General features: G+C 39.3%; 1 protein-coding gene across 1 annotated transcript in view; it reads left to right on the top strand.

Moving 5' to 3' along the window:
• Window positions 1-24,466, top strand: part of ARHGEF11 (Rho guanine nucleotide exchange factor 11) — a 153,633-nt gene that overhangs the window by 58,935 nt on the left and 70,232 nt on the right. Inside the window, 4 exon segments of the mRNA XM_078156180.1 lie at window positions 20,204-20,236; window positions 20,829-20,843; window positions 21,295-21,386; window positions 22,331-22,429. Of these exon segments, the coding sequence (XP_078012306.1) occupies window positions 20,204-20,236; window positions 20,829-20,843; window positions 21,295-21,386; window positions 22,331-22,429 (239 nt within the window).

The following is a 24,466-nucleotide window of genomic DNA, read 5'->3' as shown; positions in this document are numbered from 1 at the left end:
CAGGCATGGAGAGGAAGCTTCTGGGAGACAACACTAAGACTGATGATGTCACAGATCCTCTTGAGTTTTTGAGTGACCTTGGACAAGTTACTTAAACACTCTGACCTCCAGTTTGTTCATCTGTAGAATGGGACCTTCATATTTACAGTATCTGTATGAGTATTCTGAGGACCAAATGAAATGAATGTGGAAGTACTTTGTAAACTGTAAAGGACTATATAAATGTGAGCTGTTCTTATGATTATGATTTATTAGTGTTCTCACTAAACTATCTTTTGCCATCACCTTTGCCCCTAGTCATGTCCTCTGTGTAAGCTTGTAACAATAATACATTATGTAACAGAACCTTTATCAGGCACTTATGTGTAGAACTCTATTCTAGATACTGAGAATATTGGGAGAGGTTCAAACCATATATATGAGATAGGGATTTCATAGTCCCAGAGAAGGATAAGACAATTCCACAAGCCTCTGTTTGTCTTAAAAGCCCTTCACAACCTGGCCTATCCTGCCCTTTCCTTTTATTATTTTTGGGGGGGGGGGCTGAGGCAGTTGGGGTTAAGTGACTTGCCCAGGGTCACACAGCTAGAAAGTGTCAAGTGTCTGAGGTTGGATTTGAACTCAGGTCCTCTATCCACTGCGCTAGCTAGCTGTCCCCTCTCCAATTTTCTTATATTTGATTCACAACTCAGTGATATTCCATTCCCAGACCCTGAGACTTTGCACTGGTTATACCTATAATGCTCTCCTTTCTCACTTCTTAGTTTCTCCACCTTCCTTCTGCTCACATCCCATCTTGTACGGGAGACCTTTCTTGTCCCCTTCCCTTCCTTCCTCTACCTTCTATGTACAAAGCATATCAAAGGGAGATATCAAAGGAAAAAAATGGTCCCTTCTCTCAAGGGGCTTACATAGCATTGGTGACTCCTTCCCTCTTGATTTGACCTCAGTAGATATGACTTGTGGATATTATAGCCATCTTTGTTGATTCATGTCTGAATGTAACATGTGGCTCAACTGGAGCTGGAAGATGAAGACTTTTAAAACTAAGACTTTTATAGCCTTTCCTAATCTGTGATTCCTAGCTCTTTTCCCAGTCTTTTAGTCAGCCTGCCAGATACTCTGTTATGCAAGATACTCTGCTCTAATTAATGGTTTCACAGTCCTTTTATAAATCTTAATGCAAAAGACAGTAATGAGAAACTCCATTTTTCAATACCACAGCTGCCAAATACACACTGCTAGAATTTGGCTGGCTTGAAGTACAGACCAGCTATCAGATTTCAGTTATTCAATTTCCTTTCCCTTCTGTCTACCTTTTTAACTATTTCTCTTTTGCTTAAATTCAGGTAAATAGATAGATAGATAGATAGATAGATAGATAGATAGATATAGATAGATAAATGTATACGTATATATGGGCAGCTAGGTGGCAGAGTAGTTACAGCACAGGGCTTGGAGTCAAGAAGACCTGAGTTCAAAAGTGGCCTGAGACACTCACTGGTTGTTTGACACTGGGCAAGTCACTTCATTCTGTTTGCCTCAGTTTCCTCCTCCGTAAAATGAGCTGGAGAAGGAAGTGGCAAACCACTCTAGTATCTTTGCCAAGAAAACCCCAAGTGGGGTCAAAAAGAGTCAGACACGACTGAAACGACTGAACAAAAACATATGTACATATACATAGAGACAAACCTAGATATAGATAGATAAATACCTAGATAAAGATATGTATATATTATTTTTTAAAATAATATTTTACCCAATTACACGTAAAGACATTCAGTTTTTAAAAATTTTGAATTCCAAATTTTATCCCTTTCTCCCTCACTTCCTCCTTCCTAAGACAGTTAGCAATTTTAATGCAAATTTTATATGAGCAGTCATGTAAAACGTATTTCCATATCAGTCATGTTGTGAAAGAAGAAACAGACCAAAAGAAAAAAAAAAGCCCAGTGAACAAAATAAAGAAAGTAAAAAATAGTATGCTTCGATTTGCATTCACTCTTCATTATTTCTTTCTCTGGATGTGGTATCTGTATTTCTATATAAAATATACACATATCTTTATGTTGTTCTTCTATCTGTATTATCCTGTGGGTTTTTCCCCCTTCTTTTTCTTATAGTCACTTGTCCTTCATTTTATTTTTTCATTTTTTTGTTCTTCGAGTTATTTTTTCTGCCCATCCTCTCCACAGCCTCTCTGAGAATACAAGTCATAAGTCAAGACTCTTCTATCTTTTGGCTTTTCCCATAGAGTAATGATATTTAGCCTATATTGATCCTTTCATCTTATCACCTTTCTTTGACTCAGTCTTGTCTGAAAGTCCTAAAGAGGAATGTTATCTTGCCTCTGTTCGTCTCTGGGGTAAGAAGGGTAAGCCTATGTCAGAAGTAATGTTATGGATCAGGGCTTTATTTTGCTCCCTGTCCTTTGACTCAAGCCTTAGGCACCATTGAATTTTGTGGGGTGGTGGCAATTGTATTAGTGATATCACATAATTCATTAAAGGTTTAAAGAGTGAGGTGGGATAATAATAATAACAGTAATGTTTATGTAGCACTTTAAGGTTTGCAGAGTGCTGTACACATGTTAAATCATTTGATACAATAACTTCATGATATAGATATTCTTGTTATCTCTATTTTATGGAAACTAAGGCCTAGAAAGATTAACTGACTTTCATACTTGCTAGTAAGTATCTGAAGCAGGATTTGAACTCACATCTTCTGGACTCCAATCCAGTCCTCTTCCACTTGCTGCTCTCCTTCTATTGTCAAGACTGCTGAGGCCTGCCTGATTGAGGCCAACAGCCTAGTCAGAACCTTGTGACTTTCCTCAGTGCTAAAGAGAAAAAGGGCACGAGCAGTTTTCTGTGTCAAAGGTTAGTATTTATTATGCCAGAGGAATCCTGTTTCCCTTTCCTTGCCCTCTAGACCTCAGGTAGAGTGACGGAGCTAACCCTTCCCTTGGATGTTTTAGATTACTCTTTCCTATCCTTAATTCTTGACTTCCATGTGTTACGCTTTCTGAATGTGGCAGAATAAACAGGAATGGCGTTTTTTTGGGGGGGCTGGTTTGTGCCCTGAATCAATAACAGTTTGTCAGATGGTCAGCCAAAATTCAAGTTTGGTTTCTAAGTCACGTAAAGGATGATTGGGGGTAGGGAAAGCTTTTGGTTTACCAGGTCTGCTGGTTGACTCAATCCAACCTCTCTTCAGACAGTATCTCCTAGAATTCCCCACGTGATGAAAATACGCCTATTAAAGACAGCTTTTTGTTTTTGTTTTGGCTAGGCAGTGGGGTTAAGTGACTTGCCCAGGGTCACACAGCTAGTGTTATGTGCCTGAGACTGGATTTGAACTGAGGTCCTTCTGAATCCAGGGCCAGTTCTCTATCCATTGCGCCACCTAGTTGCCCCAAAGAGGCAGTCTTTAGAACAGTATCTCTACCTGTCCACCTCTGAGCCGCTTGTTCAGTGCTACACTGTGCTGTATAACTTACCAGGTTCAGGAGGATGGAAGCCATCCTCACCTCTGTAAGATCTGCTGGTATCAGTGGAAAGAAGGTAGATTTTCTGTCATGCACTTCTTCTGCTGTGGTTCTTGGAGCAAAAGACTATCATATTTTCTTTAGAAGGCTCCATAGTTAAGAGAACTAGCAACTTTAAAAAAGGAGAGGAGGTACAGAATTTTTTCCTGTTGTTCAGGATTAGGAATCATCTAGGAGTTTTGAGGAACAAGGATTTCTCTTTACTGAGGAACAGAGCCCTTCCAGACTCTTAGAATTATGGGTTAGAATCTTAAATTCCTTTGGTTTCTAGTAATTATCTTACCTACACTCTTCCCTCCTTCTCCTTATCAGGCAGGATTATGCTTGAATGTGCCCATCCTGGTCAGATTGAAGTTCTGGAAAACAATTCCTCTCTTCCGCAAGCTTATTTACACGTTTTAGAATCTCCCACCTTGGACAGTTAGGAAATCCTTTCTGATGTTATTGTGGTTGAGGAGGAAAGGAGGGAATGAGGGGTGAGGACAAATACCACATTCATTTCTGTGGATTTATTTTCATTTCTTGGTGTTACTTGGTTGTCTCTGTGAGCTATGGGATTCCTTTTCTTTTGCTCTTTTTGGCCTATCCTCCTTTTCCTCCCTGAGTTTTCCTGGAAAGGATGGGGAGGGGGTGGTTGGGAAAGGCCAAAAAAAGAAGAGATGGAAATTCCCATTTTATTCCTCTACACTGTGCAGTAGTTTGGGGTGGGGGGGTGGTGAAGGTAGATAGAGGCCAATGGAGTCAGCCCTGAAGGGAGAGGCCAAGGGACTGCTGAGCAGATGGAATGGGCCCTAATTACCTCCCTGCCTTGAGCTTGCCTGTAATTGTGGTTTAAGGGAACCAGCACGTCCTGGGAATTTGCTGGAGCAGCAGAGATTTGGGGTTTCCGCCTGGGATGGCGTTGAATTTTCCATTTAGAATGACTTGACCAGTAGTCTCCCTCAGTTGTAGAGAGGGAGTGGTCCCTTGGGGTCCCAAAGGGTGGTGATCAAGTTGGGAGTCAGGCTACTGGTCTTGTGTTTTGGTGGCTGGTTCAGAATCTGACTACAGTTTTGAATACTTCAGAAATACCCAGAGAACTAAGACGGAGGTGGAAAGAAACTCTGAACTGAGACCTAAGAGCAGGGGTGGGGAACCTGTGGCCTTCTAAATCCTTAAGTGCAGCCTTTTGACTGACTCCAAGTTTTACAGAACAAATCCTTTTATTAAGAGGATTTGTTCTGTGAAGTTTGAATTCAATCAAAGAGCCGAACTTGAGGATCTAGAGGGCCACATGTGGCCTTGAGGCCACAGGTTCCCCACCCCTGCCTAAGAGATCAACTCCATTATTTACTATATGATTTTGGGGAAGTCATTTAATTTATATGGGGCTTAAGAGAGCAGGCCCGTTAATTGATTGCGTGATTTTAGGGCCAGTCACCTAACCCTTTCAGGGCCTTAGTTTTCATATCTCACTTGAAAAGAATAATCCTTATTCTGTTTATTAGTTTACTAGGATTTAGTAGCTGAGAATGTGCTTTACAAGTAAAACTGTTACAGAAATGAATGGCACCTGCAGGCTTTGTTTCTTTACAGTGATATGTAATTCTTTCTTCAAGCTCAGTGGTCATACTTGTTAGAACTGAAATGAACCTTAGAGCTTATCTGGTTCAACTCTCTCACTTCTCAGATGAAGAGACTGAAAGCCGAAGAGTTTTAAGTGATTTCTTCTGACAACAAATTAAGTGCTCTTTCCATGGCAACATGCCAGGATATTCCACAAAACCACAGATGCTTTTTTACATATTTGCATAGCATCATCATTGCAAAGTTTCTTTGAGACATCTATTTTTACATAATACTGTACTAGGTAGAAGGAACCTAAGGTTTGGGGTCAGAAGACCTGGGTTTGGATTCTGGATTTGGTGTTAGATCATTTGGAGAGATGTGATCTCAGAATTGATTGAATGGTTGGATTAAAAAAAAGTAGCTATAGGTTGATGTCAGCTTGGAAGGAGGACTCTAGTGGAATGTTTCAGGGCTGTGTGCTTAAAGAACATTTTTGTCAGTGACTTGGATGAAGGCATAGAGGCGTCCTTATCAGATTTGCCCATGACAGAAAGCTAGGAGAGCTAATAACACTGAATGACAGGATCTTGAACTATCTTGATAGTCTAGAATAGCAGTTGGCAAACTAAGAAAGAATTGCTTTTAACACTTTAAAATAAAATAAAGCTTTATTTACAAATGTAAAAACCATTCATTTCCTGGGCCTCTGTGGGCAGCAGGCTGCAGACCCCTGGTCTAGAACATTGGACTGAATCTAATAAGTTGAAATTTAATATGGATAAATGTAATTCTTTTATTTGTGAAGTCTGTTTTTTTAAACTCAGGCACAAAATTAAGGAGAAATGGCCGGGTTGCAGTTTGTTTGAAAAAAGACTTTGGAGTTTTGGTAGACTGCAAACTCAGTTTGAGTTAACAGTTATGGCAGCCAAAAAAGCTAATGTGCTGCAAGCTTTTATTTAGCCCTTCCTAGGTGTCAAGCGCTATTATACTTCTCACTGTTGGTGCAAAGAAAAGCAAAAACATGGTCCTTGCCCTGGAGAGGCTCACATTCTAATGTGGGGAACACAACATGCAAAAAATTGTGCATTACAGATAGCTACAATGCAAATGTAATCTCAGAAGGAAGGCACTAGCAGTAGGGAACATTGGGAACGGCCTTTTGTAGAAGGTAGGATTTGAAGAAATCCTGGAGGCAAAGGTAGGGGTGGGGAGGTGGGCACAGTATTCCAAGCACAGACAGCTAGTGAAAAGGCATAGAATCTAGATATGAAGTGTTGTGTTCAGAGAACAAGAAGGTGGCCAGTATCTGACACTGAATCATGGAGGAGAATGAAGTGTAAGAAGACTGGTAAGGTTGGGAGGGGGCCGCTAGAGTTTATTGAGTAGGGGATGTTTGACATGGTCAGATCATGTAGTGGGGCTGGGGTATAAGTTGAAATACAATCAGTACTGGAAATGATGGCTAGAGATTCATTGTCATCAGGAGGTAGCCAATTCTCATTGAGAGCCAAATGATGGAGGGAGTGAGAAAGGAAAAAAGGTATGAGATGAAAGCAAGGTTTTTGGGGTTTTTTTGTTTGTTTGTTTGTTTGTTTTTTTGGTTAAAATTATGGAGCAGTTACATTCCAGATAGCACAGTGGAAAGGCCTGGTAGATCTGGAGTGGGACATTGTGGAGGTAGGACCAAGGGGAATGGGAATATGGGAGTAGGTAGTGAAGGAGGGGGAATAGGGTTTTTACAGGAGTTCAAGGTCTTGGGAAGAACAACAACATTTAGATAGAACTTTGAAGTTTTCAAAGTGTTTTTTACATATATCATTGCACTTCAACTCATTTGATCCTCATAACAACCTTGTGAGGTAGGTAGTATTATTTTCCCCACTTTACAAAGGAGGAAACTGAAACTGAGAGGTTCAGTAACTTGCCCAGGTTCACACAGTGTGTCTGAGGCAGGAATTAAACTGGGGTCTTCCTGTCTCCCAAGTCCAGTCCTTCATCCACTGTGCTACCTGGTTAAGTATAAGGGTTTGACAATATGGTAACCAATGAGGAATATGTCCTGGTAGAATATCAGTGGCTAGGGACATGCTTTTTGCAGAAGGGAAGTGATGAGCCTATTTACTGCTCTCCCTAGAGTTTGTTAGAACTCTTGGCGGGTTAGTGGTAATGTATTCTGTGAACCCCTATAGGCTCACCTTAAAACAAGTGGGAGCAAGTGAAAGTACAACTTGGAGGAGTCTAGACAGGATTCAGGAGCTGGCAGTTTGAGGGTGTTACAGGCTTGGAGGGTGGGTTACCTTGTTTTGAGGTCTACATTAAAAGAAGTATAGCCTCCAAGAATAGTTAGGCAATGATTCCCTTGTACTCTATTCTAGTCAGACTGCTTTCAAGTATTGTATTCAATTTTGATCACCACTTTTTTTTTTTTGCTTTTAGGCAACTGGGGTTAAGTGGCTTGCCCAGGGTCACACAGCTAGTAAGTGTCAAGTGTTTGGTCTGAGGCCGGATTTGAACTCAGGTCCTCCTGACTTCAGGGCCGGTGCTCTGTCCACTGCGCCACCTAGCTGTCCCTGATCACCACATTTTTAAAAAAGGCAATAAATAGTTGTTTTTTAAATTAAGAAAATAAAGATTTTCTTTTCTTACCTATACCCCTCTCCCCACAGAAAAAAAGAAAAACAAAATCCTTACAGTAAATTTGTTTAGTAAAGCAAAACAAATTCCTGAATTGTCTGTGTCATTCATGCACATACACGCTCACAGTGTGATTCCATCACTTCTATCAGGTTTTATTTCATCGTTGGTCTTCTGGAATCATGATTGGCCACCGTGTTGATCAGAGTTCAGTGACTTTTGGAGTTGTTTTTACGGTGATGTTATTGTATAAATTGTTCTTCCGCTTCTTCTCAGGTTTCCTTGAAACTGTTTTCTTCATCATTTCTTATGACACAGTGCTGTTTTATTATATTCATATACCATAGTTTATTCAGCCATTTCACAATAACCACCCCCTTAGTTTCCAGTTCACAAATATTTTTGTATCTATAGGTATTTTCCCTCTTTCTTTGATTTCTTTGTCATATAAGCCTACTAATGGTATGTACTGGGTCAAACAGTATGGACAGTTTAGTGACTTTGGGGCATAGTTCAGAATTGCTTTCCACAATGGCTATACCAGTTTACAGCCCAACCAGTAGTACATTAATGTACTTATTTTCCCATAGCTTCTCCAATATTTGACATTTTCTTCTTTTGTATCTTTGCCAATCTGATCAGGGTGTGAGGTGGGACTTCAGAACTGCTTTAATTTCCTTTTAATTATTAGCAATTTGGAGCATTTTTAACATGACTATTGATAGCTTGGATTTCTTATTTTGAAAACTGTCTATTCCTGTCTTTTAAAGGTTGCCACATTTTAAGAAGGACAGTGATACAAGGGCAACTAGGATGGTAAAACATCCCTAATTGATGAAATATGAAGATCAGATTGAGGCAATGGTAATGTTTATGCTAGAAAATAGAAATCTGATGTGGGATGGGTGGAGGTGGGGGCAGATATGACAGTTGTCTTCAAGTATTTGAAAGGCTGTTGTGTGGAAGAGAGATCAGATGGGTGGAAGTTAAAAGTTAAAAAGAGGCAAATTTAGACTTGATATAAGAAACATTTCCCTAGCAATTAGAGCTATTTGAAAGTAGAAGGGGCTGCATGGGGAAATGATGGATTCTTCTTCATTGGAAGTCTTCATGCTAAAGCCAGATGCCCACCTTTCAGCTATGTTGTACAGAGGTTTCTTTTTTGGCTAAGAGTGGCCACTGACATCCCTTCCAATTTTGAATTCTGTGCTGAGATTGTTGTGAGAGCTAGGGACTTATGTTACATAGTAATTAATAATAACTCACTCTTCCTTAGTGCTTTAAGGTATATGAAACAATTTAACACTAATGATAATAAGCTAGCATTTATATATCAGAGATTTGTAAAGCACTTACATGTTACCTCATTTGATTTTTACATCTTTCATATGAGGAAACTGAGGAATAGAAAAGTTAAGTAACTTGCCCAAGATCACACAACTAGTGAATGTTAAGGCAAGATTCAAACTCAATTTTTCCCACCCCAGGTCTAGTATTTATCTTGCCTAGCTGCCTCTATTAGTAATTTAGAATACAGTAACTCACTTGACCCTTGAAACAGTATAAGTATTATTATGCCCATTTTATAGATAAGGAAGTGAGTGAGCTTCAGAGGTTAGTAACTAACTGGCACAGGGTCAGAGGTGGAATTTGAACCCAGTTGTTTTTCCAGCTCCAGCTGTACCACTACTTCATGGTTAACTTGGGAAGTCACATGTTTAGTCTTGTTTTCAGATATCAGTGTTTTAAGCATATTTTTTCATTTTTGTTGAAATCTTTTGTTTTTATATTATCTTTCCTCTCTATATCCCTTCCCTCCCAGAAAGCCATCCCTCAAAATGAAGAATTGAAAAGAAGGGAGAAAAAGTTCAGCAGAACTTATCGTATTGACCAAGTCTGATATGTTATAGTCAGTGGTTCACTCCCATTATTTATCCCCAATATCTGCAAAAAAGCGAGAGACTTGCATTCTCTTGTATCTTTTGGGGGGGGCAATTAGGGTTAAGTGACTTGCCCGGGGTCACACAGCTAGTAAGTGTCAAGTATTTGCTCTGAGGCTGGATGTGAACCCAGGTCCTCCTGACTTCAGGGCTGGTGCTCTGTCTACCACCTAGCTGCAACCTCTTATGTCTTTAAGATGTGTTTTTGTACCTTTGTGGCCAAAAGTGGTTATTGTAATTTTACAACATCAAGTTTCCATCATTTTGTTGTTACCCTTTCCTTTTAGATTCTTGTAGTTATTGTATGTATTGTTTTCCTGGTTCTATTCATCCTACTTTGCATTAGTGAGTATAAGTCTTCACATCTTTTTCTGTATTCATTGTTCTTTCTTAGAGTACAATAATAATGTTCCATTACATTTATGTATCATACTTTTTAGCCATTACCCAATCAGTGAGCATCTATTTCATTTCTAGTTCTTTGCTACTACATGAAGTGCTGCTATAAAGGGGAGAAATCTCCCCCCTTTTAAAATCATCGACTTGCTTGGAAATATATGCCTGAGTGGGAACTTGGGGTCAAAGGGTATAGACATTTTAGTCACTTTCTTAGCATAATGCCACATTACTTTCCAAAATGGTTGGATTGACTCATACTGTCTTTATATTGTATTTTAGTATACTCTTCTTTCCACAAATCTTCCACTTATTCCTCTCTTTTGTCAAGATAACATTTTGCTACATGTGAGATTAAACTTCAGGCTTGTTTTGATTTTCATTTCTCTAATGAAATGAAACGATTTTCCATTTGGTTAGTAGTTTGTAATTCTTTTTTTGAGAACTATTTTTCATATCTTTTGACCGCTTAACCATTGGGGCATGGCTTTTTATTGTATTTATGCATTTGTGTTAGTTTCTTATGTATTATGTATCAGATCCATGTCAGATTTTTTTTAAGTTAATTTTTTTTTGTTCTGAACTTAAACACCAAAAAAATTCTGTATATACAGTAGTACACAAATGAAATTGTATAGGAAACTATAAATCTTCATATTATATTGCTTTTTAAGAAACTATATAATAAATTCCATGCATTACTTTCAAAGCTGTCCAGCTTGTTTGTGCTTCTTTTGTCAGAGATATTTGAAGCAAAGATTTTCCCCCCAGTTGACTGCTTAGTTTAATTTTGTTTTTGCAAAAGCTTTTCAATTTCACATAATTCATTATCTGTTTTCTCTTTTGTGATTGCCTCTGTCCATTTTTTGGTAAGAATTCTCTTCCTGGACACACCAATGAAATGCATAAAAGGAGTATTTTAAAGTCAGAGTACTGCTGATGGACTAGAGAAAAAGCAATAAGGATAAATAGAACTGGAAGGGCCCTTAGGGATCGTCTTCTCTAACCTCTTTATTTTATAGATGAGAAAATGAGGGGCCAGAGAAGGGAAGTGATATCCATGAAGTCAGACATATTGATTACATAACAGAATGAGAATTCATGTGCAGGTTCTGAGACACCAAATCCAGTGCTCTTTCCACTATACTGTATTGTTTCCTAGGTCCACTGCCTCTAAGGCCTCTTGGTGTCCAGCTTTTCTAGGGCCATTTTATAGCCAGAGATGTTCCCATATCGCAGTAGCTATTTTATTTTTCTAGTATACATTTATCAGAGCTGACAGGAATCTGGACTGAGCTACACTTGACATTTCTTTGGTTTGTTGACCCTTCTCCTCCCATTTCCCCTCCTCTTGCCCTCCATTTACCCCTTGCAGACATATATTTGTTTTAGTCACTTTGGATTGCTTTAGAGAGACTCTGTGTTTACATTCCAGGACTCTGGAGCGTAGTGTAATGAGAATAAAATCCTGGACATAGAGTCAGAAATGCCTGGATTCGGGTCCTTGCCCTGACACTAGCTGTATGACAGTGGGCAAGTCACAACACTAAGTAAAATGGAGATAACTCTAGTGCCTAACTTAAGGTTGTTGTGAATTTCAAATGAGGTAATATATTGAAAGTGCTCTGCAAACCTTAAAGCTCTGACTCTTTGGAGAGCTCTGGGTTCTTTTCCTGGTAACCTGGGAAAGGATGACCACAACAGGTTCTTATTGCAACCTCTACCTGATCTAAATGCTGGAGTTTTCTAAGATAGTAAAGAAGGGGAATTTATGGATTATCTCTGACAGTTTTTGTTTTTTATATTTATTTTTTATAATTATTTTATAATTATCTAAGACATGCTTTTGTCTGCCAGCAATGCACTTCTGGAACATCTCCTGTCAGTATTTGCTGGTGTGAACTTGGAGAATGGGAACTCATTTAAACATAGTTTCGGCAAAGAAAATTAGAGAACTATCTTTCCTTCTCTAATACATTCTTCATTAAAAAAAAATACACAAACACAAAGTGTATACTTCAAGGATTATTTATTGTTCTGGATTATCTGCATCATGGCTTTTGAATGTGATAGTGATAATGATGCTTCAGGACTTAAGAGAATTATAATTTTATCAGTGTTTGAATACTCCTCTTGATTATTGAGATTGCAGTCTGCCTCAGGAGCTGGTTTTCATTAATTATTGTGGCTGTAAAAAACTCATTACCTGATGCCAACTTCCTGTTTATGAACCTGTATGACTATATCTAGGCTAGTACATAAAATCCACTGCTAGTCTCTTCAGCTTTGTAAGACCTGCCTGAATTTTGTGCTCTATTCTCCTAGCATTAAAAAATCTAGGCTAGAATCTTGTCAAAATAAGTTACTAGAGTAGGGTTTTAGTGGAATAGTAATAAAAATAGTTTTAAAAATTATACTTCCTTTTACCAATAAGTAGGCCCTGCTTGAGGAGATTCAATATATGAAATTTTTTTTTAATCTTGCTCACAGTAGGCACTTAAATGTTTGTTTAATTGAAATACAATTCTACTGAAAACCAGAACAGATAGTAATTAGGGAAGGATTTGTTATTTAAAGGAAATTCTTCATTTTACAGGATTTACTTCAACGTTCCTTTACTTAGTGAGTTCTGCTAAGACATATAGAATGTAATTCAATTTACTTGTAATTTTAAACGAATACTTCATGAAAACAACTGTATTTTACATCAGATATCTCTGTAGTGCTCCTTCTCTCCAACTTGTACTCATACTCATGAGTTGGATCTCCCTGAAGGTAGATATTACCTTAATGTCATGGTATTCTGTGGTGCTAAAATCCAAAAACTATAACTCATGAGCCCCTATGGGTACTCTTGTGCCTTTAGTATTTAGCCAGTAGATAGTTCAAAGCAAAAGCATTTTTACTAAGAGAGCACCTTAAGAATAGTAGCTACAAAATACTCCTCCCATGTACCTGAGGCGCAATCTCCCACAGATATAGCATCAGTGGGTAAGTGGTGCACATGTGTAGGGAATACTTGTGGCTTGAGTAACTTGTAGCACTGTAGGGCCCAGATCAGCTTTCTCTTCTTGTGATGTCCTCACTCTTTTTCTCCTTGGGTGCAGCATCTCTGCTGGGAAGGTTGCTTAGCCGGGTTCAGTGGGTCTGTTTCTTCTCTACAACTTGACTCAACTTCCAGAGGCAGCTCCCCTTTTCCAAAGTTGGTTCTCTTCTCTTCTGCTAGGGGTCACAATCATTGTAGCTGCCACCACAGAATGTGCCTGCTCTCTGCAGAGTGTGCTATCTCTTCCGGGGCAAGTATCTTCTCTTTAAGATATTCTGACTGATTGGGCAGGGATTGGGGATGGGTGAGTGGAGAAATACCTTCCCTTTTCTGTTTCCTGATGCCTTATGGTTGGGGGAGGAGGAAAGGATTAAGGCAAAGAATGATTTCTCAAGACTTGAGTAGTTCTTCCACAGATGACTTTACCCTACACTGCCAAGGATTATATCATACTTTTTTTTTCCGTGTTATACTTCTTGAAGCTACCTTCTGCCTTGACTATCTCACAGAGTTTACAAACTTGTTTTTTAAGGGGTGTAACCGATCTTTGGCCAGCCAATGGCCAGCTGGCTTTCTTATTCTATCAAAACTAGCACTTTAGAAAGGGATAGCACATTAACACCTAGTTGTCTGTGTTAGTTGCCCCTTCTCTGATTTTAGCAACTGGGCTTGGTGTGGGTTGGATAATCAATTGGCCAAGTATGCTTTAGTCAGAGATCTCCTCTCCTACCACACTATATACATCATTTGGAGATACTGTCTGGTAGATAAAGTTGGGTTTATTCTCCTTGTTTTATAGATGGGGAACTGAGGCCCATTGAGATTGAGTGATGATTGTTATCATACAGTGAGTGTATTGGAGCAGAGAACAAAATCCAGATTCTCTCCAAAACTCTTTTTACACTAGTCCACTACCCTGGGAAAGGTGCTCAACAAAACTTTCTTATCATGTGATGGTATCTAGACCTTCCTTTCTTTTCCCCTTCTTTAAAATGAAAGGTGAGAGAAATTTGGATAAACTCCTTTCTAGTCTGTAAATATTTAGTTCAGTAAACAATAAGTGCCTATCATTGAAACACAGAGTTGAATTGTGGAAGGAATCTCAGGAGCTATTTAGTCCAGCCCAGACTTGAAAAAGACAGTTGACAAATGGTCATCTGGCCTCTGCTTCAGAACCTTCAACAAGAAGGAAGTCACTCCTCTTTACAGAAAGCTCTGATTGTGAGGTTTTCTTAACACCAAGCTATGTATAAGCCACTGTGCTAGGCGCTGGGGAATTAAAATTTTTTTGAAAGTAACAATATAGTGACTACCCTCAGCAAGTTTATAATTTAATAGTGTGTATGTGGCATGTATGCAAATTCAAGTATGATATAAAGAATATGATAAGGGTAAATAACAGATCCAAAGTGCTTTAGAAAAATTGGAGGTTAAAAAAGCTTAATAGTCATTTTGCAAAATCAAAGAAAAGCTTTTTAAAAGAAAGCAACATTTGAGTGGGGCTTTAATTAAAAAAAAAAAGGAATTTCATCAGATGAAGATAGGGAAAGAGTACATTCCAGAAATAGGAGATAGCCTGCCAGTGTATAGAAGTAGGAGAGTGCAGGATAATATTTAGGAATAATTAGTAGACCAGTTTGGCAAGAATTCCGAGTGTAGTAGTATGAAATAAGACTTCGAAAGTAGAGAGCCTTAAATGTCAGCTTAAGGTGTTTATATTTGATTCTGTAGCCAGTAAGGAACTATTGAAGGTTTTTGAACATGGGAGTAATATAGACAAGGAAGATCAAGAAATTTTGTTAAGGATAGATTGGAGAAGCAAGAGACTGGGTAGTAAGGAAAGTAGTAACTAGTAAGGGGAGACTTGAGTAAGATTTGAGACTTGAGTAAGGGGAGAGGTGAATTAGGATCCAGATTAGGGTGATGAATAAGTGGAGAAGAGGAAAGGATACAAGAAATTTTGTGGAGGTGGAATTTTTTGGACTTAAACTGATAGGCAATGGGGTTGGTGAGAGGGAAGAGTCAAAAGATGATTCTGAAGTTTTGAGCCTAGGTGATTAGGAGAGAGTGGTTGGAAATAAGGAAGCTGGAAAAGAGGCAGGTTTATAGGGGACTATGATGAGTTAGTTCAATTTCGAAAGTGTTCAGAGATAGCATTATGGCAAGAATGCTGGATTTAGACTTGGATGACCTTGACTTAAGTCTTGCATCTGCTACTTACTATCCGTCAGACTTTTTAAGATTTATCTGTCTGGGCCTCATCTATAAAATGAGGGACTTGAATTAGATGGTCTCTTAAGATCCTTTTCTGATCTAAATCATATGGTCCTGTGGGTTTGATGTATCCAGTGAAACATCCAGGTAGAGATGTTCTGCAAAGCAGTTGAACACAATAAATTCCCTTCCCTTACCCTCATACCTGAGGACCTTATATTACTGAGAAATTCTCATTAAAAAATTGTTTTGAACTAATAAGCGTTTGTAGTTTTTTCCCTCCCACTTCCCCTATCCCCCCTAGGTAAAAAAGAAAAGAAAAACAGAACCACTGTACCAAGTATGCATAGTCAAGCAAAATAAATTCCCACATTGACAATGTCTAAAAAATGTCTTCTATATGTTGAATTCATCACTTCTCTGCCAGAAGTTAGATAACATTCTTCATCTTTGGTGATCTAGAATAGTGGTTGGTCATTGCATTGATCAGATTTCTTAAGTATTTTTTTTCCCCAGTGTGATTATTTGATAAATTATCCATCTGGTTCTGCTTATTTTACTCCACATCATAAAGTTTATAAAGTCTTCCCTGGTATTTCTTCGAAACCATCCCTTTTGTCATTTCTTCTGTAGTGCATTCTTTTTGTACTTCCTTATCTCCTTCTGTACACGTCACTTGGCATCATCCCATGCTATTTCCTCTTTTACTCTAGACTCTAATGAAGAGAATCTTCTCCCCAAGGCCTCTACTTGTATTTTATGATCTCATCTCCTCTCATCTTCTCTATCAGGTTGCCCCCTCTTTATCCCTTCTCTTTAGTTATTCCCTATATGTTCATTCCTTCCATGCTGCCTATAAACATGCCCAAGTCTCCTCCATCCTTTTTTTTTTTAAAAATAAGATTTAATTGGGCATCTAGGTGGTACAGTAGATTGAGTGGTGGGCCTGGAGTCAGGAAAACCAAAGCTCAAATCCATCCTCAGTTACTAGTTATGTCACTCTGGGCAAGTCACTAAACTGAGTTGGCGTGTTTCCTCGGGGATAATAATAGCACCTGTACCTCCCTGGATTGTTATGAGGATCAAATGAAATAACTGTAAAGTTCTTAGCCCAGTGCCTAGTACATAGTAAGTGCTATATATAAATGTTGTTCACTTGTTCTGTTACATCCAACTCTTCATGAGCCTGTAGACCATACCACTCCAATACTGTCCATGAGGTTTTCTTGGCAAAGGTACTGGAGTGGTTTGCCATTTCCTTCTCCAGGATATGTATGTTAGCTATTATTATTATTTTCTGTTTCTTACATCAACATAGTATTCCCATGTATCCTCCCCTAAGTCCCTCCCAAAGAGCCATCCCATATGAGAAATAGAACTTTTTGGAGGGGAAAAAGAGAAAAAAGTCAGCACAACTGATCAATACATTGAAAAACCTATGCAAAGTATAACACCTATGGGCCTCCCACCTCCGCAAAGGGGTAGCTTGGGGTTGTCTTCTCATATCTCTTCATTTTAATCCCACTTTATCTTTATAATTTTGTTACATTTACTTTTGATTTTTGGGTGTGCCATTGTTCATTTACATTGTTGTAATCATCATGTATATTATTTTCTTGGTTCTACTTTACTCTGCATCAGTTCATATAGATCTTTCCAGGCTTCTCTGTGTTCATCACACATATCATTTCTTACAGCACAGTAGTATTACATCTCATCCATGTCCAGTATAGTAGTATAATTTGTTAAGCTATTCCCAAATTGATGGGCTTATAACTTTGTTTTCGGTTTTTAGCTATCACAAAAAGTGCTGCTATAAATATTTTGGAGTATGTGGATACTTTTTTCTTATCAATGCCTTCCTTGGGGTATGAGCTCAGTAATGAGTTCAAACGGTATAGACATTTTAGTAACTTTATTTGCATAATTCCAAATTGATTTCCAATGGTCATACCGTTTCACAGCTCTATCAGTAATGTATTATTGTCTTTCTGCAATGCCTCCAAAAGTGACTGTTGCCATATTTTGTCATTTTTGCCAATTTATGTCCAGTTAGTTACCAAATATTTAAAGCTGTTTTTCTGTAACATCCCTTGCATTTACCTCCTTTTCTCTATTCACTAAACCACCATCCTATTTCAGGCTTTCCTCACCTCTAGTCTGTATTATTACAATAGCTGTCTAATTTGTCTCTCCATCTTTGGATTCTTCATATTCGTTATTTCTTGTTAATTACACAGTTATGTTCCATTATTTTCATGTGCTAAAATTTATCTGTTTCCCAATTGACAAGTACCTATTTGGTTTTTTTGCTATCATAAAAGTGCTGCTGTAACTATTTTGATATATATAGGAGCTTTCTTTCTGACATAGGACCATGGACAAGTGTCAACCTCTTAGTCTCAGTTTCTTCATCTGTAAAATGGAGATAATAGTAGTTGAAGTGTTTACCTCAAAGATAAGAGATAACATGTAAAATGTTGCAGATCTTAAAGCAGTATACAAATATTAGCTGTTGCTGTCATGATTGTCATCGTCATTATCATCACCATCCACCACATAGTGGTTCAAGAGGCAGGCTTTGGGGCCAGAAATGCTTGGGTTCAAGTACTGTAGTCTGATACATAATACAGTGGGCCCCGGGGAAGTTACTTAATATCTCAGTGCCCCAGGCAACTCTCTACAGTGATAAATTACAACAAAGTTGCAGACCTACATTGGTGGAGATAGCCAAAAGCTACAGCTCCTAGGTCACTCCTGTTCTGTCTTGAAATGGGAAGACATGGCTGTCCAACTGTACATGCACTAGTCTGGGAGTCCGTAGACTTTTCTGCTTCTGACTCTACCAAACAATGGATCTCTCTTTCCTGGTCTTTAAAGTGAATATAATGATTTCTGCCTGCTTGTCTCATGCAGTGGTTGTACGAATAGAAGAGGGTAGGTACAGTTGCACTAAAAAATGAATTACTTGGCTTTGAAGGTGTAGAATACATGGTTGAAAACTAGATCTGCTTTCAGAAGGTAGAGGCATCTACATTTCCAACTGCCTAATCTTTTTTATGCTAATGTTTAGAGGCCTTAGGCTACAAAAGGAACCTGGCTTCAGATTGGAATTGAGCTCCTTAGTTAATGGGACCCAGCTGAGTGGTAGCTTTTGGTTTTTTTCAGCTGGCTCATATGGTTCCCTTGGTGAGCACTTTTCCAGGTGTCCAGAGACTGCCCTTAATCACTTACAGCAAAAGGCTCATGGTGAGGGGAATGGGCAAGTATTTCTCTTATTTGACTTGGTTTAGGTCTGGACTTTACAGGATGGAATGGCATCCCTATAACAGACCAGGATAATTCCTAGGATAGCAGTTTCCAGGATCTCCTAATACTGCTGTTGCTCCCAATGTACCTTAAAAAGTATAAGTCAGGGGGCAACTAGGTGGCTCACCGGATAGAGCACTGGCCCTGAAGTCAGGAGTACCTGAGTTCAAATCCGGCTTCAGACTGAACACTTGACACTTACTAGCTGTGTGACCCTGGGCAAGTCACTTAACCCCAATTGCCAAAAAAAAAAAAAGGTATAAGTCAAACCATATGAAAAGATGCTCCAATTACTTGTAAAAGAAATGGTAATTAAAACAACATTCAGATTCCATCTCGTATCTATGAAATTGATGAAGATGACACAGAAGGAAAATGCAGTTGCTGGAAGGGCTGTGGAAGGACAGGCACATTAGTAGACTGTTCAGTGGAGCTGTGAATTGGTCCAAATCATTCTGGAAATCAATTTGGAACTATGTCCCAAAAATCATTAAACTGTGTATTCCACATAGTTTAGTAGTATACAGTGGTACCATGATTAGACATTTACCCCAAAGAAATCAAAGACAGAGGGAAAGATCTCATGTGTATAGACATATTTATAGCAGTACTCATGGCAAGGAACTGAAAACAGAGCATGGTGCCCATTAATTAAGGAATGGCTAAACATATTATGGCATATGAATGTAATCGAATATTTTTGTGGTATAAGAAACAGTGAAAGGGACAGATTCAGAGAAACCTGAAGAAGACTTATATGAATTGATTAAGAATGAAGTGAACATAACTAGAACAAACTATACAGTGGCTACAGCAACAAAAAGAAAAATGACATTGAAAAACTTGAGCACCCTGATCAGTGAAGCAACTAGTCACAACTCCAGAAGGCGTGCTAAAGTATGCTCCCCTCTTCTTGGCCAAGAGATGGTAGACTAGATTTGTAGAACGATAAATGCATTCTAGTCAGGGCCAATGACCACAATGTAGACATTTATTTTACTTGATTATATGTATATGTTACAAGGAAGGGCAAGGGTTTTTTTTTTGGGGGGGGCAGTATTAATAGTGATATAAAAAAAGAAGAAAAATTTTAAAAATCACAGGAGAGAACAGAAGTAAGTTCAAAAGTGGGCACAGACAATGTTGGCACTGAAGTTAAATTTAATACATACTTTTTAAAAAAAAGCTGTACATAATAGAAACAGTTTTCACAATTTCATATATAAACTCCCTTTTCTGTTCTTTTTTTCATGAAAATGTGTTATTAGTCAAGTTCATATACTTTTTTTCCCATAAATATGTTGAACCACTGGCCACTGGGCAGTTCCTAGATTGTTTCTTTGGAGTTATGATGTGCCAGATCTGGCCGCTGAAGACAGCCCACATAACCTTTAAAGAGCAGAGACTAATCCTGTCCTATGTATATCTCTTGCTTTTGTTATGTTTTTACATCTTTACTGTCTTGTCTGGTTTACATCTTGTGTTCTCTCTCTCCCTCTCTTTTTCCCTCTTGTCCTACATTGATGCCTCCTGGGCTCTACAATATTTTCTTCCTTGGTCTCTTAGACCAGCCAGTAAAAAGCAGTCTCAATTATCAAGGTAAGAAGGGTTCTGGGAAGGTTGTGAATAAGCAGCCTTTTAAGTGGCAGTAGCAATGGGGGACTAAGTAACTCATACTCCCTTTTCTTTATAGTTCAGGAGTTTTAAGGGCCAGCTACAGTGGGGATCTGTGTCAGTCCTGGGCCCCCTCTGACTATAGTCACAATATCCAGGATCTGGCTTATTGGCCTAGGAATGCATGGATTTTATGATTTCTAGTTCCTTTGGTCAAGGGGCCCTCAGGCAGTCTGAAAGAGTTGGGCTTGTGCCCCTTCCTTCAGAAAAAAAAGTGCAGAGAGGTCAACTTATCCCACAGGCCACCAGCAAATGTCCACTTGCCTTCTGGGAGTTTCCCCTTTTAGACAGGTGGAGTTTGTAGGGATAAAAAGAAGATAAAGTGGGAAGGTTGTCTCTTCCAATTGATGCTGTCCCCTGCCTTCTGCATGTTCTCCTCTTTTTGATCCAACATCATACTTGCCTACATTTTGGTTTTCCTTTCCCTTTGCAAACCATTTCATAAAACTAATGAGCTGTTTGTTTTTTCTCTTTCTCCCACGTTCATTCTCTCTGCTGCTTCGTTCTGTTCCATCAGCCCTATTACAGCCTGGTAAGACTCAACACAGTGTGTGAGCACCCATCTCTTTCTCTTTGTTGTCTTTTTACTTCCTCCTAATGCTGGGAAGGGCTGTGACAGTTTTTAACCTCTGCTGGGTTTTAGAGATATCATGCAGGTCCCACTACCCTAGGACTCTGGAGAAGCCATGTTGTCACTGATATTAATGTATCTACTTTATTCCTCCTGGGTTGAGCAGGGTTTTGGGTGGGATGACCAGTCACTTTTACCTTCTCTGGATGGGCATCGCCTTAGGCATTGTCAGATTGGATTTCCTCAGCTTATCTCTCCTTTCTCCTATTCTTTTTTTCTCCTCTCCCCTTTCCTCCCCCCTTCTCCTCCTCTTTCTTCTGCTCTCTCTTTTTCTTTACTCTCCTCCCCTCTCCTCATTTGCCCTTCCTTCACCTCCCTTCCCTTCTCTTTCCTCTCTATCTTCTTTCTCCAGGTTAAGTAACCTGTCTTCCCTGAGTGATTCGGCCCCTGAGCAAAAGACCCCTGACCACCATCGCCAATCTTCTGACTCCTGTGAGACCACAGGTAACCTCCCTGGATCACAAATACACACATATCCAGCTTACCTACAAGCACATATATACATGTGTACTCACCCCCAGATATAGACCCACACATATTAGAAGCTCATATAACCAGTATTCACACCCTATACAGTAGTGTGTCAATGAGTCATATTCTCTGTTACCTTTTGGTACAAGGGATATATGTGTGTTTAAGAAAAACAACAACACTATTTTCACTTATCTGGAGTTCAGTGACCTCATCTGAAAATGACAGACTAGATGATAAATAAAGTCCCTTTAAGCTGTAAAGAATCTATAAAATTCCTCCTTCCCTTCTTTTCTGGGTCTGGCTGTATTCTGATGGTAGTGGTACAGGCGGGCACAGAATAAAAGGCCAACGTCATTTTGAGTGACTTGAGTGAATTTGGACAGGCGGGAATGGAGAACATCTTTCATTTGGCACAACAGAGCTCTTATCAAGTCTTGCAGTCTGTAAGAACTTCATTATTGGGGGTACTGAGCTCTAATGCTAGACCCTGTGAGGGTTGCCTGGTGTTCTACCTCCAGCAACCTAACACCTTCCATTTATAATTTGGTTACAACAGCAGCAACAACAACAGCTCTCATACACACAGACAGAAGACACATAGTTTGAGTGCTTCTATAGATAAGAATAACTTTTTATGTTGCATGTAAGGAAATGATAAGTACATTTCATAATTAACTGGTAGGGTCACCATAATTAGTTGCATGTTTGGTCAGGATGGACCTAGGAGAAGCTACCATCCTTCTTAATTAGTTCAAAAAAGCTTGCTGGAGAATAGCCCACTGGAACTTTCTCTTGGGCTGAACTTGGCTCCTTTGCCCTAACTATCCAGTTCCTGGCCCCCTTCTTCTCCACTGGCTAATAGGTGATTGGAGCCCCTGATCCCATCCCTGCCCTTCTCTTTTTCCCCTCCCCAGGTCTCGTCCAACGGTGTGTCATCATCCAGAAGGACCAGCATGGCTTTGGCTTCACAGTCAGTGGTGATCGCGTTGTCCTGGTGCAGTCTGTCCGGCCTGGTGATTGTCCCATCCTCCCTGCCTGGAGGATAATAATAATAATAATGATGATGATGATGATGATGATGATGATGATGATAATAGCACCTTGTATGCATGTATCTTATTCCTTTTTTTTTTGGTGAGGTGACTTGCCTAGGGTCACATAGCTAGTATCAGGTATATAAGGCTGGATTTGAACTCAGGTCCTCCTAACTCCAGTGCCAATGCTCTATCCACTGCACCACCTAGCTGCCCCTGTATCTTACTCATTTTAAAGTGATTGTTCTTAGCATACTAGGGGAAGGGAGGGAGGGAGAGGTAGGCTGCCTGAATGCCATGAATGATTTTGGCTTGTTTCCCAGTGTGGGGCCAACTATGTAAAGGAGACTGAGGAACATCCTCTCTCCCCCCGTAATCCCAGACCACTAGGCAGAATGTCTTAGGGGTCAGCCTACTACTGATTCATTTCTACTGGAAAACTGGGCAGATGCACAGTTGGACCAAAAGAATACTACTGAGGGAAGAGGAGGAGGAGTCAAAAGGCAGAAACCTTGCTTTGAACCCATCAGTACATGTTGTTGTGCTAAGTATTGTAGAAAAACAGTCAGCCACATTTACTGTCTTAGTGGTAGTGAGACTTATGATCTGAATTAGAAAGACTAATATAGAGGAATATGCAGAGAGTGTAATTATGAAACACAGGAAAAAGTCCTCAAGTAAGATTAATTCTGAGCTCCTTATTTATAATAATACTTGCACAATGATTACCTCATAGGGCTTTTGTGAGGAAAGTGCTACAAAAATGAGGTTTACAAACAAAGGGCAAATAGGAGGAGAGTATCTTTGGAAGCTCTTATTTGGATGGGTTTCAGGAGACAAATACATCATCTTTCCCTGAAAAGTTTAGGAAGGCTTCCTGGAAGGGATGAGATTTCAGAAGTAGTCTAAGCAGAAGGAAAAGAGCTTGATGCACTAGGTAGCATGTGGGAAAGGCTAGACCCAGGTAGGAGGTTGCAGCCAGCAAATGAATTAAGTAAAAATGTCTATAAAAGTACTTTGAAAAGCTGAAAGTGCTATTAAAAAGGAGGGATGTTGTTATTCAGTGGGACAAGTCTAGGGGCAACTGAGGTGGGAAGCCTCGTGGTGATGGTAGGAAGGGCTCTGAGAAGAGTGGAGCTGACTGAGGAGTAGTGAAATGGGAGGGAGAAGTCATGGGCTGGGCTGGGATTGGGGCAGTTTTGAACTTTTGAGGCTAAGTCTTTAGTACTGTGAATCACCCAGTCTTTTTAACTTAGCCTTTCTTCTCTTTTTTCACCCACACCACAAGATGAGAGGGGGAAAATAATTTTCCCCAGTCAATTTCAGAGAAAGTTTTGAGGTGGAGTGTTGGGGAGAGACAGTGAAGAAATTTCTTATTTGTTAGGTGTATAAATTAGCCGAGGATGTCAGTTATCTGGATCTATACTAAAAGTGGCAGATTTATTTTCAGAAACAAAGGGATTGGAACTATAAAGGTTGCAGTTTTCCCCAAGGCTTTGGCAGCAGTAACTTCAAGATTAGTGATGCTGATAAGCAGTCATTGTTGCTGGGATATGTAATATAGAGAATAAGGAAATACTTCAAAAGATGTCATCTCAGCAGCCTTCAGTCTTTCTCTGCACCAGTCCACAGAGACTTTAAAATTGTGGCAGACCCAGAAAGCGCAGGGCAAGAATCTGATGTCAGTTTAAAGTAGTGTCAGTTTCTAGAAAATATTTCCCCCTGCTTTGGGAGTGAACTTTGTATGAGGGGACTGAAGTTTTAATATGATCAAGGATTTGAAGTGGCCAAAAAACAGGGAACTCAGCTTAAGGCTTTCTTCTTTTTCTTAGTCTATGTATATTTAATAGATTTCTCTGCCACCTTCCTATTTATTATCGATTAAACAAAACACCAAATAGTATGAAGTTATTGTATTCCTTCTCCAAGCAGGATAACATTCCTATTCCTCTGTTGGAAATGATGTCATATGGTAGAGGAATTTGATTTGTTCTTTTTGGCAACAAAGGGCAAAAA

The sequence above is a fragment of the Phascolarctos cinereus genome, unplaced genomic scaffold (genome assembly GCF_003287225.1).
Source record: "Phascolarctos cinereus isolate Bilbo 61053 unplaced genomic scaffold, phaCin_HiC Scaffold_5;HRSCAF=322, whole genome shotgun sequence".
Classification (NCBI taxonomy): Eukaryota; Metazoa; Chordata; class Mammalia; order Diprotodontia; family Phascolarctidae; genus Phascolarctos; species Phascolarctos cinereus.
Note: the sequence above shows the minus strand (reverse complement) of the source record. Positions and strands in the feature narration are given on the sequence as shown.